The 17,277-nt window shown below is 39.4% G+C and overlaps 1 protein-coding gene across 2 annotated transcripts; it reads right to left on the bottom strand.

The window, feature by feature from the left end:
• Positions 1-9,949: 9,949 nt before the first annotated feature.
• On the bottom strand, positions 9,950-17,243 carry irf4a (interferon regulatory factor 4a). Of its 2 annotated transcripts, none has more exons than XM_079569293.1 (8): positions 16,927-17,243; positions 16,372-16,567; positions 15,880-16,066; positions 15,186-15,268; positions 14,814-14,970; positions 13,085-13,468; positions 11,437-11,549; positions 9,950-10,502 (listed from the first exon to the last, which is right to left on the bottom strand). In XM_079569293.1, exons 1-8 carry the CDS (start codon positions 16,959-16,961, stop codon positions 10,353-10,355), a joined length of 1,305 nt encoding a protein of 434 aa, XP_079425419.1. In that variant the 5' UTR covers positions 16,962-17,243; the 3' UTR covers positions 9,950-10,352. The 2 variants fall into 2 exon arrangements, with proteins under 2 accessions (XP_079425419.1, XP_079425420.1); XM_079569294.1 differs by having other exon boundaries at positions 16,950-17,243.
• Positions 17,244-17,277: the final 34 nt, after the last annotated feature.

The following is a 17,277-nucleotide window of genomic DNA, read 5'->3' as shown; positions in this document are numbered from 1 at the left end:
ATTGTTAGCTGTAGTCTAAACCAACACTCGGCTCTCCCAACTAACACATTTCTAGCATCCCAAATCTAAACTGGGATTATTTTTCCATGACTAGAAAAATAATCAGGTCTATTTTTTCACGTATATTGACTTTTATTGGCTTTGTCATTTTAAAGCTGCATTATGCAACTTTTTATGCATGTAAAAAAAGTTGATATTTGTGTGTATTTGACCTTGTAGTGACTGTGGCTGTATGAGTGGTCAGCATGGCGCCTTTACTTTCCACCAAAGTGGTCTCTAGGAAGCTCCGGGATTCATTGTTTTGTAGGTTTTCCGGTTAGAGGATCTATCACCGGTGAAAACTTACAAAACAACTGATCCTGGAGCGTCATAGAGACCATTGTAAGTGAAAGTAAAGGCGCCATGCTGACCACTCATAGGTAAAATATGCATAAATATCAACTTTTTTTTTCCGCATAAAAAGTTGCATAGTGCACCTTTAAACCCATACTTGTTACATCTAATAAAGAAGCATGTGCGGGCTAGTTTTTTGTAGCGTTTCTGGGACAGTGGACCCTGAAAGTTGTGAAACGTGTTGCAAACTCCTCTCGGTTCATAAACGTAAAGTTAGGAATGAGTTTGGACGTAACAATTGAATTTACTCTTTTATTGTGTGTAAAGAAAAAACACAGATACAGGGCCTTTAACCCCTTAACTCCCACATGAACCGAGCACATTTTCTCCAGCTTGGCTTTACCCCAGTCCAAAAGCTTCTGGAAAAAAGCTGTGAAAATAGCAACAGAACTGAGACGAAAACAATGATGGAAATGTGACAAAAAGGTGAGAAAACATTGACAAAAAAGTGACGAAGAATTGATGAAAAAGTGCCAAAAATGTCACACGAAATTCACCAAAAATTGACCAAAAAATGACAAAAATATGACAAAAATGTGCTAAAAAATTGACCAAAAAAATGACCAAAATGTGGCAAAAAAATGACCAAAATGTAACAAAAAATTGATACAAAATTGACGAAAAAATGAAAATAAAGTGTCAAAAAATGACAAAAAAAATGACTAAAATGTGACAAAAAAATTACAAAAATGTGATAAAAATTTGACAATTTTTTTTTACAAAAAAATGACAAATAAATGTGACAAAAATGTGATATAAAATTGACGAAAAAATGACAAAAATGTGACAAAAAAATGACAAAAAAGTTACAAAAATGAGTTGAATACCCAACAAAAAAATGATGGAAAAAAAATCTGATGACGTGAGGAAAAAGATCCTCTCGGTTCAGGCGGGAGTTAAGAGGTTAAACATAAACCTAAAAAAGAAGCTAATTATCATAAACTTGAACCTCTTGACCTCTGCCTTTACCAAGCATATTTTTTTCCGGTTCGGCTTTACCCTGGAATCTTTGAATATCTTTACATATATTGTAGAGTATTATCGTGAAGATCTATGACCAATTAAAAAAAAAACGTGTTATGAAAGTGAGACTAGCAGACGTACCAAGTAAATAAGTAAGAGATCCAAAAACTTTATAATAACTATTTAGCCAGATTGAGGCCAATGCTTCCAATGCCAATAAAATACTCCCAAATACATCTGAGCGCAGCTTGGGCATTTCCTCTTTGCCTCATGACGTGACAGCAGTGCCAGTGCCAGGTGGGCCGCCATATTGTCCCACTTATCTTCTCCTATCTGTTTACACTGTGCGAGAAGCTCCTTATCCGACAACTGTTATTGCTTTCCTGCCATCAGAAGGTCAAGTGCATTGTTAACCCCAAACAAACGGACACAATGCGAAGAAATAGACCAGTGCCAGTAATGTTATTTTTTAATTATTTCTATTTGATTAAGATAAGGATCAGCTCTCATGCTATTAAAAACTTTATAATAGCAATAAAATCTTACAGTATTCAACCATGGCTGTGTTTTTGTGTGAGGCCTCAGAGGAACAGGAGAGGAGTGATGAGTGTGGTATGTCATTGAAGAAGAAGGAAAAAACAGCGACTTGTCAGCGCCTCCTAGGGTCAACAACTGGAATCCAATCCAATTCTAGAGTTTAACAGTTTAATTCTTTCTTTTAGATGCAGTTATTCATTTTGTCTACCTGATGTGTAAGGGTCTACTCACCGCAACTCTGTGGACCGTACTGTCAGAACAGAGTCACGTTTATTTTAGAACATTTACTTCCAAAAGTGAAAAAAAAAAGTTTGTAAGTTTGAAAAATAAAGCAATTATCTAAGGGATATCTAGGGAAGAAAATTTGAATGACAAAACCTCAAATCCAAGGCAATCCAAGCTACTCCATCAGTGAGAGAGGAGCTCTGTGTCTCTGTAAACTAGTATTATACATATAGATATAGATTCCTTTTGATGAAAATGAAAATGTGTACGCAAACCAAATGAGTCATGAGAAGCACATGAATCATTTTAAAATAGGCCTGATTTCCGGACTTTTTGAAAGAACATTTTACATACTGGAGTGCTGACGTTTTGCATCTTCTGAGAACAAAAAAAGCATTTTCCATTTAGTTAGACAGCATTCATAAGCATTTGGTGACAGTGAGTGCCTTTCATGGCCAGTAGATGGAAGCAAAGCAATCCTGCATAGGCCAAGAACTGAATACTTTAGTCAGAGGAGCAATAGGGAAAAGTGCATTGTATCTGGGTCAGTGACATGATGTGCATATTTTTGTGTCCAAGTGTTATATTTCTTTTAAAAACAATGTGATCGATTCATTACATGTATCACTTTATCCTACAAAACCTATTTAGTGGCGTAATTTTATGATAAATATCTTTCAAGTAAGCCATCGTTCATGAATATTAATAGTTTTAAAGCTTTTGAGATCACTGAAAAACTTTTGTCTGACCATTTGTAATCTTAAAATGTCAACCGTAAGAACAGGGCTTTTTTTTTTAAACAAGGAGTACAGTACCAGCAAACAGGAAAGAACATCAGCCAGAAGAACAAGTGTCTTTATGGCTGAGTGAAAAGGTCAAGATTGCTGGGTTGCAGGTGACATCAGAGCGTTCTAAAGGCCTATGCCATTATATAGAGGAAACAATATTTTGTTTTTGAGGACATTTTTGGTCTTGTACAGAGGGATCATGGACCCAGTGACTGATATTAATGATCATGACTCATATATTTTCTTTTTAGCTACGACTTGTGAAAGTGTAATGCAGTTAATAGGAAAAACTGTGACATCATCACATTCTAGAACCTGCAACCCAGCAAATAGCTTCTTTCCAACTCATAGATCACACTTTTGGTGTCAGGTGGTACAACCAATGTAAATATTGGAAAAAATCATTTTATTATAAAAGTCTCTTAGTCTCAGTCTTTAATTTATTTTAAATGTAAATTTATGCCCATGCTTACAAATGCTAAAGCTAATGTAAGACTCCACATAAAAGCCAATTTAATTTTAAATGAGTTGCTAATGTCAGGTGGTGCAACCAGTCAAGTGGTGCAACTGCAAAAAAAAAAGTCAAATTACCATCTAAAAATTATAGGGACACTGACACCGAGCACTCCGTCCGTGGTTCTCTGGTTTTATTGCTGATTACAACATCAGTCTGTTAAAAAATACAGATGAAAAGGTTCAGAGAAGAAAGGCTGTCTAAGATAAACTTGACAAAGATTTGACTTTGTACAAAATATTGGAAACAAAATGTTTAAATCATTGACCCATTTGCACATGCGCTGTAGCACAGTATAAAGGACTTTTTACACTTTCAAAAAGCAAATATAAAATGACCCTGAGTAAGTACTCATGGATCTGGTACATTGTATTGTAGTTTTCATATTATTTATACTCGGTTGATTTTTTTGGTTTACTTTGACACAATTTCCCTTAAAGTTTATCTAAGTCTAACTGTGGAAAAAGCATAAAGCTCATTGGATCTTACTCATGTGGAATTCACTATAATCATTGCAAATTTATTGATGCAAAGTTTATAATGCATTGGTTTAATTGTTTTGGAAATTTGTTTTCCAGTTCAAACTTCTTTCAGATTTGAGACGAACATAAACAGTGACTCATATTTTTTGGTGAAACAGTGAAGTCTGGATCTCCCATTGTGTGGCCTCGGAAAGTGTCAGATTCACTTTTCTTTTGGTGAACTTTCACTTCTCTGAAAGTCTCTGGCTGATATCGAAGACATTACTCTTATTAGGGAAACAGACCCCCAATAGCTGCTTGCCTTTGGACGAGCTTTTCTGTTGGAAATATGACACTAACACGAGTCAAGAAGAAACCATTTACAAAGTCATGAATATGTGTTGAAAATTGCTTTTATTTCTTCTCTTTTGAGAAGATTAAGATTGAAGATAATTTACTAATCACATCAATGTGGAATTATATGGTCGAAATTCCCCCATTGTGCTAGAACACAATTTGCACTTTTTTTTATTTATCTAACAGTATTCTGAGTTTAAAAGCATTTTAGCTAATGAAGCTTAAGTGCAAATTCAAAGTGGAATACCTCCCTGGAGCATCCATTCATTGCCAGAATCCCCCTCTTAAGCTTCCTCGTCCATCGCTCAGCCATTTCCCAGCTGTGCTGCGCTCCTCCTGCGCTCCTCCTCCACCCGGCCTCCCCTTTAATGGGCAGAGTGAGACATTTCTTTGATAAGCAATCATTGCATATCATGTTCAGTTCTCTTATATTACCTAACCTGACTTACTGCGTGGAAATCTGTGGAACGCATATAAAAGCAGTACAAATGTTTTATTTAAATGACAAAAGAAGGCCTTAAGAATTATCCACAAAGTTGGATATAGGGAGCACACCAACCCATTATTTGTACAATTGCAGATTATCAAATTAAAAACTGCCCCAGTTGTTTTCAAAGCCAGAAACGGTTTACTCCCAGACTGTGATGGGGGTTGCAACCAAAAAAGGAAATGAATTTTAAGAAAAAATATTCCTGCACAACACAAAAAAGTATGTCTATTACATGAAGTGGAGTTGACCTCTGGAACACATTAAAAGAGGATTTCAAAATGTATTCAACTGTAGTATAAATAATGTACAGAAAGCAAATACTGGAAAAATATGCAGAACTCTTGTAAATTAATCATCTGTTCCTGAACTATAAATTGTTTTTGTTATTCTGATCCGACAGTGAGACGTATGTAATGAATTTGGACTAATTATGGGATGTACAGCATGTGCACCTTCAACCTTTTGTGAGTCCCCACACAAGAATGTTATGAACTAAGATTCTTTACTTTTTTGGGATTGCTAAGAGGAGCCTTTTGTTGATTTAATTAGCTACCAAGGCAATTCCACAGATTGGAATTGCCGCGTGGATCTCATGGTAAAAACCTAACTACACAGTACATTAGATAATGATTGTACCGTAAGCAGTAGTTTAAGTTGTAAGTCTACTGAAAGGAGGGGTAGGGCCTTATAAGTTATTATTAACTTCTTCCCTTTGAGAAGCACTATAATGCCTCTTATGTTGTGAATAATTTCTGTAAATTATATGTATACTATACCTGCATACATCTGTTGCTCAAATAAACTAAACCCTTGTCGTTGTCAACTGGCCGTCTCGGGTGTCATCCTCCACCACCACCAGTGTCCAGACTCCGGGGAAGGATCTGTCAATCATTCATCATCGCCATGGATTTCATATCGTTAATTCAGTCTTCCTCCTGGGTCTGAGCCCCCATTGTGATTCATGTCCAAAAAGACTTTCCTCTCGCCACTCTGTTTCTGTGAGTCTTTTCTAGATTGAAATGACATTTCTTACTGACAGGCCTAATAATGATCTAATATCTGAATATGTCACTTTAGTGAGATAATCTACACAACTGTCAGTCGAATTCTTTGTGTTTGCCTTGCATGTCGTTGCCGTTTGTGAAGTGAGTTACTGGTGACGTGGGCGGGGGAGCTGCGCGTTTGATCCTGGGTCCTCAAATGTCAGATCCTGATAACAGTCATACAGCGACAGGCCACACGCATGTTCACACCTACAGCGAGCAGGCCCAGCCACAGCGAGCTTGTTCTGTTTTGAAGATTAGACTGTCTTTATTTTGTCTGTTTGGGGGTTTTAAGAACTCCGTTGCACTCTTTTGTATTAGGACTGTACAATCATTCATATCCAAATCAATTTGCAGTTCGAAATGGTTCAGCACATCACAACACTGCACTGCACTTTTTAGAATATTCTTTGCAAACTATCCTGCATTTGGCCTGCAAGTTCATTATTTGTTTAGATCACTTTGGCTTTAAAATGCATACATAAGTGTGGTAGACTTACATGCAGTTTCGACATAATTCTGGCTATTTTAGATCATGGACCTGGTTTAGTCCTGATTTGATCTTCATCTTGCTTTGGTGGCACTTGGAAGGTTAAATATATATTATCACAATTAGCCCAGTAAAGAGTAAAGACGAAACAATAACAAAATGCCTGTGCGTGTGTGATCTTGAGATTTTTTTTAATGCTGTTGTGAAAATGCTGTGGTTGAAGTGAGAAGGAAGTTGAGGGACTGATCGAAACAATGGGCCACAGACACAAACAGTAGGATCAAATACCGCTGGGATTTCAGGCTGATCCACACGTGTGAAAAATGAGAATGTGGTGAAGATAAAACTGGGCGCCACTGATTTTTTTTTTTTTTGTGAGGGAAAATGCATCCATCCATGCTCATCCATAACTGAAGAGCATGCAGAAAGGTTGGACGACCCTTTTCGCCAGGACATGGTTTACACAGATTTAAGATGTTTTAAACTGAGGATATAAGACATAAGAAGTGGTTTCATCAGTGTCATTGTGAAACCGTACTGTACATAAGGGCCATGAGACACAGTTTCATCCTTACGTTTTTCTCCCTCATGTTTTAGAACAAAAGAATTTAACTTTTCTTTATAAAAACGTGTGAACATCTTTAAACCCCCGCCTCAACTGAGCGCATTGTCTCAAGTTCGGCTTTACCCAAATCTAAAAGCTTCTCGAGAAAAGGGTCGAGATAGCGACAAAAACGAAATGTAATTGAGGATGAAAACGCTAAAAAAAGAGCTTCAAAAGGGCTCCAAAAACAAAACAAAACAGGTGACAAAAAAGTGATTGAAAAGCAACAAAAAAGCAATAGGAAAGCAATGAAACTGTAACAAAAAAGCGACAAAAACACAACAAAACAGGTGACAAAAAAGTGATGAAAAAGCGACAACAGTGCAAGAACACAGGCGATGAAAAAGCAACAAAACGGTTACAAAAAAAATCGATGAAATCCAACAAAAATGTGACAAAAACAACAAAAAAAGTCACAACAAGATCCGGTTTGTAGGTCTTGGCTTTCAAATGAGGCGTTACTCTGGCTGTGAGCTCCAGACAAGAAGTTTTTAGATTTGGGTAAAGCTGAACCGGAGAAAATGTGCCCGGTTACGGTAAGAGTTTAAGTCGAAAAACATGGAAACCTGCCATCTTTACAAACAACTTTTATTTATAGCAGTAAAAAAAATACCTGAAGTAGGCTACATTCATAATACAGATACAAAACAGTTTTTTTTGTTTTTAACACAATTTCAAGTTTGTTCTTTTGAAATGATCAAAACACAAAAATGTGTCTCACGCTCTCGGCAGATCAGTGGCTCACGACATTTACCGACTAAACATGAACCCTGCAGATTTAAGATGAGTTCTTTTGACCATGATTGACTTTATATCAATGCTTACACCAACAATAATCTTAAATACAATATTTTACATAATTCAAACTGCAAAGTATAGCAGTAATAGTTCTTTGTTTTCTCACTTTTTTGTCGTTTTCTGTGCAAGTGAGAACCACAGCATTAAACCATTGCAAAATAAAGACATTTAAAAAAACAAGCATCACTGGTTTGTAACAGATTCCATAATCAGCTGCTCAAAAGTCTGACAAATGTTGATCCAATGTTGACAATTTCCCAAATTTGACATTAGTTACATTTGAATAGACAAGAAGGCGCTTATTGTTTGGCCCTCGATTATTCCTAATAAGGATACATTAAAGCGCAGATTGTTTTGAACTTTCTGGAAGCAGCGTCCATTTCTTGTGGGCGAGATTTCATGTCCGGCAAACAAACCGCAGAGGAGTTTTAATTCCTGATCGAGGAGCCGTTAGTTTCACATCAAGAGGAACAGGTACCTTTTACCTGTAACTTCTGGAATGAGTAGTATTTTCCATTTCAGTTCCCTCATCACGATACATTTACAGAGCAGACACAGGCTTTGAGAAGAAACGCAGCAGAATCGGTTGCAAAAGCTGACCTTTTCAAATAATCAGTATCAGATTTTCCAAATACTCACTTGAACTCTTTAAGGATCTCTTTTTCACCTCATGTGTTTAATGTCATTTACAAGGTATTTAAACAATGTCATTTTTCACTTTGTAGTTGTCTTGTATGAAGCAAATATTTAAAGTGCATATGACAGGTTTTAATGCTTTTGAAAATATGATTTATTTAGAAGGAAAACATCAGTTGCGAGCAGGCCTGTCACGATAACAAACTTGAAGTTCGATATAGAGGCAGGAAAGTATCGCGATAAACGATATTATGGACTCTAACGATACTAGAAACTGTCAACTACAATGCCAGTAAACCTTTGTTCTAAAAGTTCACAATCATATCCTTAAAAACCACACAAGCTGCAATAAACATGACATATAATGTAACTCAATTTGCTTCAGTTAAAAATCAAAGTTTGACAAAGGAAAAATAGGGGGAAATGCTAATAAATGTACAGACGATAAATATCGAGTCCAAAAATGTATCGTCTATATGTTATTTATTGAACGAGAAGTCGATATAGTAATTATCGTGACAGCCCTAGTTGCAAGTTCATCAGTTGCATAATTCAAAAAGTTCATAAATGAAGCAGTGTTGTGCAGAAAAGTTATTTTTATTTAAATTTTTAAGCTGCTGACAGGAAGTGACTGTCACTGCCTTGGCCGTCCCGGAGGCACGATCTGTCCGGAAGTTCTATGTAGCCAGAAACACGATACCTATTGTTTTAAACATTACTTTTAATTACAACGTTGATTACAGTGATTTCAATTGATATTTATGTATTTATATGCCAAAATTGGGCAAAAACAAAATGTCGACAAGGATGCATTGTTATATTGCTTGCACTAGCAGTGGCAGCGAACACCCTCACGCATTCAAATGACTCGGTGAAATGCGAACATTGAAGGAGCTCAGTATTAATGCATAGCATAAGTCTTTCTTCTGCTCGTTTTTCCCTTCTCTGTCCTCTTGTGGTGCTTCTTGAGATCTATGCTCACCACAATGTGTGAAAAATGTTTTTTGAACTGACAATTTCCCCCAGGAGAAACGACGAATCAGTCAATATACACTCCTTACTGTAAATATTACATCATTTATTTGTTTCCAGGAGGGAGCAAACTGACCCAAAACATTAAAATGGAAAAAAATAACTTTATTTTAGTTTTTTTTCATTATTAACTTCTGAGCCTATGCTGTGTGTTCATGCTATATTTCTTGTTTCCTCTACCTTGCTGTTGCATATCACTTTTAGGGCTGCGATTTGCCCTACCTGATAGGCTCCTTGGATATTAACTGTCATCAATGTTAGCATTTCAGCCACAGAACTCCATTTTACCTAGTCACTTGAATGGCTCAGGGCGTTGCATAGAACTTCCGGACGGATCGTGCCTCCGGGACGGCCAGGGTAGTGACAGTGACACACATAATGTGTCATAGCAGTTTGACTCATTCATTTCCCATTGACTTAACATGGTTGGCACGGCAAAATCTTAAATAGAATTATCTTCTAGCAAATATTGTGTCTACTGTATCATATGCACTTTAAGTATTTTCACTACAATCTCACAGATAAATGTACCAGCATGGTCTGTTATGTTGGCAATCGTTAAGAAAGCTTAAAGAAAGTTACAAAAAGTACGAGGAGGTTCCACACACACACAAAAAGTTGCTATTTGTCCTTTTCGCACCGTGGATCGTCTTAGCTCTCCGGAGATGAGCACGTTACCTGACTGTGCCATAACTCTCATGCATGTTTTATCTTTTTTGTATCTGCGTTTGTCGGGGCCACTCTTCCTGTGCACCTGTGCTAGTACTTCCTGTGTCAGTGGCCCTCCGCTCTCCTCATACCCCCAGCCTCAAAACCGCATCCTTCGCGCTGTCATGAGAATACTCGCACATGAACACACACTCATCACTCAGACAGACAACCATTCACACTGCTGTGGCAGCGGGGTCTCCCCCTCTGCACCCCCCTTTCGCATGTCAACAGTTCAAGGACTACCGCGCTGTCGTACAGGCTCCAGCTACATATTCATCCCCCCCAGATGCGCTTGTAGTAAAAGCAAAAGTCACTCCTGAATGTGCTGCACGGGCCTCTGGGAAGTGTAGTCCGAGGTGGGGGAGGAGTTTGGTTGTTGGCTGTGGTCGTAGGTGCGAAGGTAGTGACCATTGTTCTGCTGGTAGTAGAAGAGCAGTTTCCTGGCAAAGACCGGCTCCACCTGAAGAAATGAGAAAGGATTAGCACAAAGCAATGTGTGACGTTGTAGTATATCTTGGGGAAATGTGTGTATTAGACAACTCTTTTTGTCAGTAACCCAAACGCCAATCAATACTTAATTTATCAGCGCTGAGGACTACAAAAATACTTGTAATTAAGGCAGCAGTGGCAAAAGGTTGACAGTTTAATGCAAGGTCTCAAGAATGTGCACTGTCCTTGTGTCCCGCCTTGCCCCGGTGTACGCATTGTTCCCAGTGCAAAACATGACCATTTACTTTAGCCAATTTGGCAGATTGTAATCTCACACTGATTATGATGGCATTTGTATCGCATGTAGTTTATGCGCTGATGATAAAGTTTTTCCTACTCCTCATGTACCTGAAATATCAACATCAATATATTTTAATACTACTTTATACACCCTGTATTTTTTTTAATATAACTTTGGAAAGTGAACGTTTTTTGTGTGCGCAATTTTTCTGTTTTGTGTGATTAGTGTTGTTCATAAAATTATGCATTTCACAATACAGGACATGAACAGCACATATTCAGGAGCACTGGGGTGCGGAGACCCCTGGTTAAAGAATGTTTTTTTTCTAAAGAACATCGAGGCTAGCCACCCCAGAGGGCCGAACTAATGCCAAAGGGCCTATCGGAACTTAAGTAGCCTTAAGTAGGGTTGGGGGGGCCTATATTTCATGGTTAGCCCATGGCCCATGGGTAGGTTAAGGCGGCCCTGGTCGAAGGTTTGACTTGAGAGTATTAGAGTTTTTTTTTTGAAATACAGAATAATCTAAGATTAGTTGATCACTCTGTAAACATTCTAATCTTCGAGATAGGGGATACTCGCAGAATAAATGTGTGATTTCGATTCCACTGTGATTGACCTTGCAGCCCAATTTGTAGCTAGGCTAAATAATAACAAGTGAATCTACCTGGGCTGTGATCATCTTCCTGGTGCGCTGTGGATCTGGATATTCATCTCCAAAGCAGAGCACTATTTGGAGTCTTGGTGGATGCCGTCCATTGTGGACATACTCCTGAAGCTCTATGACGACAACAATAGGAGAAACGTGAATCAGACTGTTGATGAAAAAGACACAGCTCTTTTTTTTTTCTCACACTAGGACAAATTGTCTGGAAACTACTGGTAAATCTGGTGGAAATTTCAGTGAAATGGCACAAAAACACAACGCTGTCATATGTCACATGTGGTGCACCACAGCAGGTGGGTGGGGACTCCACACGCCCGGCCCCGAGATAACAGTCAGGGTGGTTCCTATATGCTCCAATGGGACTTACCCGCAAACTGCAAAAGAACCATCAAAGATTATTTCGCTCACATGACCACAATTCAGATAAAAGTCTGGAACACGTCTGATAACGAGCGGAAATGGGCCTGTAGGAAATTTGCAAATCAGAAAAGGCGGGTGGAAATTTCACACTTCAGAAGAATTTGAATATAAACACGAGACAGAAAAGTAGTTTTTTCCTTCTGATTAATATGCTGTTCATGAGCATTTGTGAAATCGAAGAATAAAATCGTCAATAATTAACCAAAATAAATACAAAACACACAGTCTATTATGTCTTTCTCCTACACAACATAGATCATTTGTAAAGTACTCCTTGTTAGCCTGTTTTATTTCTCAATAATGAAAAATGCATGTTAAAGTAATGAAGCCCTAATTTCTGGGCATTAAAAAAAAAAAATCCAGGACCCATCCACAGTTGGCCCAGAAGGGGATGTAACAGTTAAAATAGTCGACTAATTGACAGATGACATATTTGAACGGGTCGGTTGAAGGTGTCTGGACTTCAATAACACAGACATTGCCTCAATGACATCAGCATTGTTTACAAGAACATGTAACATGTATGCCTTTTTTATACCAGGATTTAAAGTAATGATCTGTAAGTTTAAATGTTTTACAAATTTAATAGATTGCATATAATTAACCGCCTAAGCCTACAATTTTACTTAAAGCAGAACTAAGTAACTCATGCTCCTAGAGGCCATAAGCTCCACTGCAGGTGTCGTAGCATGTTGCGTTCATTAATTGTCCGTGAGAGTAAATACTAAGCTGATAGAAAAGACAAAGGGATAGAGCGATTTGTACATTGTGCCACAACCCAGTAACACGATGGCTTGGCTGTAAATTTAGTTTAAGTGGCGCTAGCCCGCAGTTAGCTTTGCCCCGTTAGCCTGTTAGCTTCTTCTTCGTGATTCCACTAGTGTGTATTGGTGTCTCCGACCCGGTGGCAGCGAAGTTGCAATTGTGGGGGAAATGAAAGACCCTCCAATCATACTATTAACACTTGTATTACCCCCTGAGGGCAAAGACGCAAAGGATTTATTAAGGTAAGTTATTTAGTACTGCTTTAAAGTGAGTAATATCAAACAATTCTAGAGTCGTTCCCATTGCTGATCACTATAACGGTCATGTTTTTGAATGGAACAAAACACAACTCTGCGTTCATGAGGAGAAGAACATATTAAGGTGAAGTTGCCACAATATGAGCCCCATGGACCAGCAGTGTCTTAAATATGTTTTTTTGCTCCACTCTCTTGAATGAACTCACCCATCAGAAACTGCTGGGTGTCGAACAGTTTACACGGCTGCTCCTTCTCCAGCTTGTTGGGCTTGTCCACGTACGGAGCCAGCGGCCCCTCCCAGTACACCCTGCTCTGGCACAGCCGCTTTGCGTACATCCCGTCCGGCGTCATCCACAGCAGCACCCCTCTCTCCAGCACGTTGGGGAGCAAGTCCGCCCCCTGCCGGTGGGACTCCGGGTAGGGGAAGGGGAACAGGATGACCTCGGGACCCACGGGGATCCGCTCGTCAGGGGACGACGAGGGAGAGGAGGAGACAGAGGAGGACGAGATGCGACAGCCTTCGGGGCTCGTGGTGGTGACTTCTTTAACCAGAGACTCGCGGTAGAACAGGGAAACGTGAAGGCTAAAATCTGAAAGGCAGGATTGTAATGTTTGGCAAGTTTAGAACATACACAAAACAATAAGACTATGTGTCTTACAGCTGCACGATTATGGAAAAATATCTAATCAGCAACTTTTCTGACAAGTATTGCCATTTTGATTTGATTATTTGCAACATTTCAAACATGTCCAGATGCATTAAAGGCCCTACATTTTCAATAGTTAATTGGTCAAAACTCATTCCTAACTTAACCTAACATCCCAATTCACAACAGGAATCAGTTTATAGCTTCTCTTTGGTCTTCATGGCGAGTTGCTGTACCTTCCTCGTGACTAGGAGGTACTCCAGAAGGAACTCAGCAAAATGGAGACATTCATCGCCCCAAAAACAACTTAAAAGCCAGGCTCCAAAGAGTTTTACATCTTCTTCACAGGGAAGCACGTTTCACAGCTTTCAATACTGTCCCGGTAATGTAAACAACAACAACAACTAAGCCACTAGTTCACTATAGCTAAAAATGCTCTGTATCTCAATGGACCACTCAGTGTCCACCTTTGCAAAACAATGGAGGACCTTTTATACCACTAGAAAGTGGATACAGAGGATAATATTTGAAAGACTTCCAAACTTAGCGGATGCAATTAACAAGCGATAAATTAAATAGTGTAGCAGTATTGTATTTGAGCAGTTAACATTTTCTCCAAAGTTTCACATATAGTTAATGACAGCTCAAAGAGAGTCGACTGAGGCAAAGAGCTAATAAGAGCCTACCCCTGGTTTATGTAAATTACATTAGCACTTCATGATGCTACAGTTATGACCAAGAAACTTAGGAATTCCTTCCCTCGTCATTATGAGAGACGAGTGAAGATAAACTACTTTCAGTTGACATAATGCACAGCGAACAGAGCTGGATTTAGCCTGTGCACTGTCAGGGTCGTGGCCTTTCTCTATTTTTACTAATACAAGAAGCATTAGTCATGACGGCCGATACTCATAATGCTAGTGTGGTTGAGAAATTCCAAATATACAGTCAGTATCTTTGTAGCTATATTGTAAAATTGTGCATGTTTTTTGTCATAGTACCAGTGATAGCGTTAGGGTCCATGGCGTAGACAGGAGCTTGGGACTCTGATAAGTAGGTGTGGAAGGAGAGTTGGAAGCCTTGGAGGACAAAGTGATAAGTGCTGTTAGTTTATGTTCGATGACTTTCAGCAAGTAATTTGTTCACTGCGCGTAATTGAAATTGACTTTAGAATACAAAACCCAGATCTCAAGAATAAATCATATTGGTAAGTCAATTCCCACAAGAAAAATTTGTCCAAACTTTTTTTACGTTGTCCAATAATCTCACCACTGATTTCACATTTTACCATTTTCTGCGTGTGTCGGGGGCCAGGGCCGGCTGAGGGCTGAGGGGTAATGGTACTGCAGCTCGTGTGGATGATGAGGAGGAGGCGGAGGAAGAGTCTGCTGTTCGCTGGATGTGAAGTCCCTCCAGTCTCTCCGCTCCGCTATGTAACTGGGCATCTGGGAGGCAAACATATCCAAATTGGGATAAAGATGCAACGCACAGGCACTAAACTGGAACCACCACATTGTCTAGAATTGTGTGAAATACAGTCACTGAGTGCTTTAGAAAATGCATGCATGTAGAACTTTTCCATGTTTGTTCATCAAAATGCCTGTGATAGCCTTTTGGACGTGTCTATGCCTCTGCACATAAGATTATCAGTACAATTAACCTGGTTTTGTAAAGATGAATACGATGGATAGTAGGCGATGGGATTTAGATGTGAGCTCTCCTCCAAACTGGTCATCTTCATCCCTACAAAAGCATACAACACAAAATGAGCTTTGTACACATGTCTACTTCAAACTTGTGTATCACTTCATCATACGACAGATGCAATGTTTTTGCATAACCGCCCTGCACATTCTCACAACCAAACCGAACCGTGCTTGTGTTGAAGAAATAACTCGAATGTGACAAAAACAACAACATAGCGGTGCACGTCTAGAGGCGGACTCGTCACGCTGTGTGCACCCTGCTCTTAGTAACCGAAGCCCCCTATAAAAAGCACTAGGCTTTTTCTGCATGCTTCGGCTTCCTTTGTGCTTCCTGCCGCATCACAGTCGAGCGCAGGGTTACATATGTGTAAAAAGTGCACATAGAGGAGAAGAGCGAGTGATGCATGAACAAACGTAGGGTCCTATTACGAAGGGGAGAGATTAGGGTGCCAAATATCAAAAGTAAATCCAAATGTAATTTTGTCAGGGGGGGGAAAAAAGTGTAGTCCACGGGTTTCTTACAAGAATCACAGGCAGATAAAGCACATTTTTATATCACTGTCAGATCATTGGGCTGTATTTAAACCTAAAGGTTCATCCCATTATGTTATTCAGCAACAGCAACAGCCTTGAAAATGCACAATGCACCTTTCTTTGCTCCTTCGGGAATGATCCTGTAGACTTTGTAAGGGTCAGAGATGTCCAGCTGACTCCTCTCCACCAGCTCGTCGAAGTCGTTGCTTTTATTCAGGGCACAGCGTAGCCTGGTTTTCCAAGTCGGGGGGTCCGGCTTGTCCACGCCTTCCTTAAACTTCCCTTTGAACATGGCCCAAGCCTGCGACGACAATTCAATTGGTTGTAAATCGATGAATCGTTTTTTGGCATGTGGGTTCAGGAAGTAGCCCTACGCCCCTAATTATTCTCGTGCCATTATGTCCTGATACTGAAAAGTGTGTATTCTTTAAAAAATACACTCAACGTTAATAGAATGGGTTGTGTGGGGTCTAAACAATGTCACTATGGAATACTTTTTTCAAAACTTTGTAATTCTTTTTTTTCTTTTTTTTTTTTTTCTTCATTTCCATGTTTTAATCACAGTAGAATTGCTTACAAGTATTCATATCAAGCACGGGACGCTACCTTGAACAGGGCGGCGTCCTCGTCCCGGTTGTAGTCCTGCTTCCCCGCGTGTTTCCATGGAATCCGGAAAATGCTTTTCTCATCATTTTCCCAAACCAGGCCGAGATACTTCCCACTGTCAATTTGGTCTATCAGCCACTGCCTGAGTTTACCATTACCGCAGCTGACGGACAGGCTAACCTCCTCCATGTTGCCCCTAAGAAAACAAAAACATTATAAAGACAAATATTGTAAAATACGTGTGCGCAATGCGTATGCAATACAGTAAAGCGCATGGCTGGAAAGTTCCTGAAAGAATCATATCTGATAAAGGCATGGCACACTTGGTTTAACACTCGTGGTGATGGTGCAATGTTCTATTTTTATTAAACTCTCAATTTAATATTCATATGACTAAGCGTACTTCTGCATTCACTGCAAAGGCACAACCACTTACTTGCACGCACATTTTGTTGGCATTTTATAATGTTCATAATCCATAATCCAACGAGTAACATTACCTATTTCCTATTCGTCATTATTGCACTTTGCAGAGATGAAATTCAACTTACTTACCGGTGTGAGAAGCCGCTACTTACAGTTGTCAACATCTGCGTGCCCTTTTCTTTAAATGTTATCACTTGATTTGTACAAACGGGGAGGAGCCACGATCGATCAGCTCAGAAGGGGAGACGCGTAAAACGGTGAGGCGCTCATTTCTGTGAAACCTTGTGCGCCCACACAGCGCCGTCGTGGGGAATCCCTCTTGGTTTTTAGAGACGACCCTTGAGTGGAACAGCCGCTCGCGTCAAAATTGTTCCGTGACTTTTCTGCAGAAGCTAAACTGTAGGTTTTTGCTGCCCTGTGCTGCGTCAGGTGCGTCCTGACACGAGCTTTGCCGAGAACTTCTGCGTGTCAAATAAGTTG

The sequence above is a fragment of the Gobius niger genome (genome assembly GCF_951799975.1).
Source record: "Gobius niger genome assembly, chromosome: 13".
Taxonomy (NCBI): Eukaryota; Metazoa; Chordata; class Actinopteri; order Gobiiformes; family Gobiidae; genus Gobius; species Gobius niger.
This window is presented reverse-complemented; position numbering and strand designations above follow the sequence as displayed.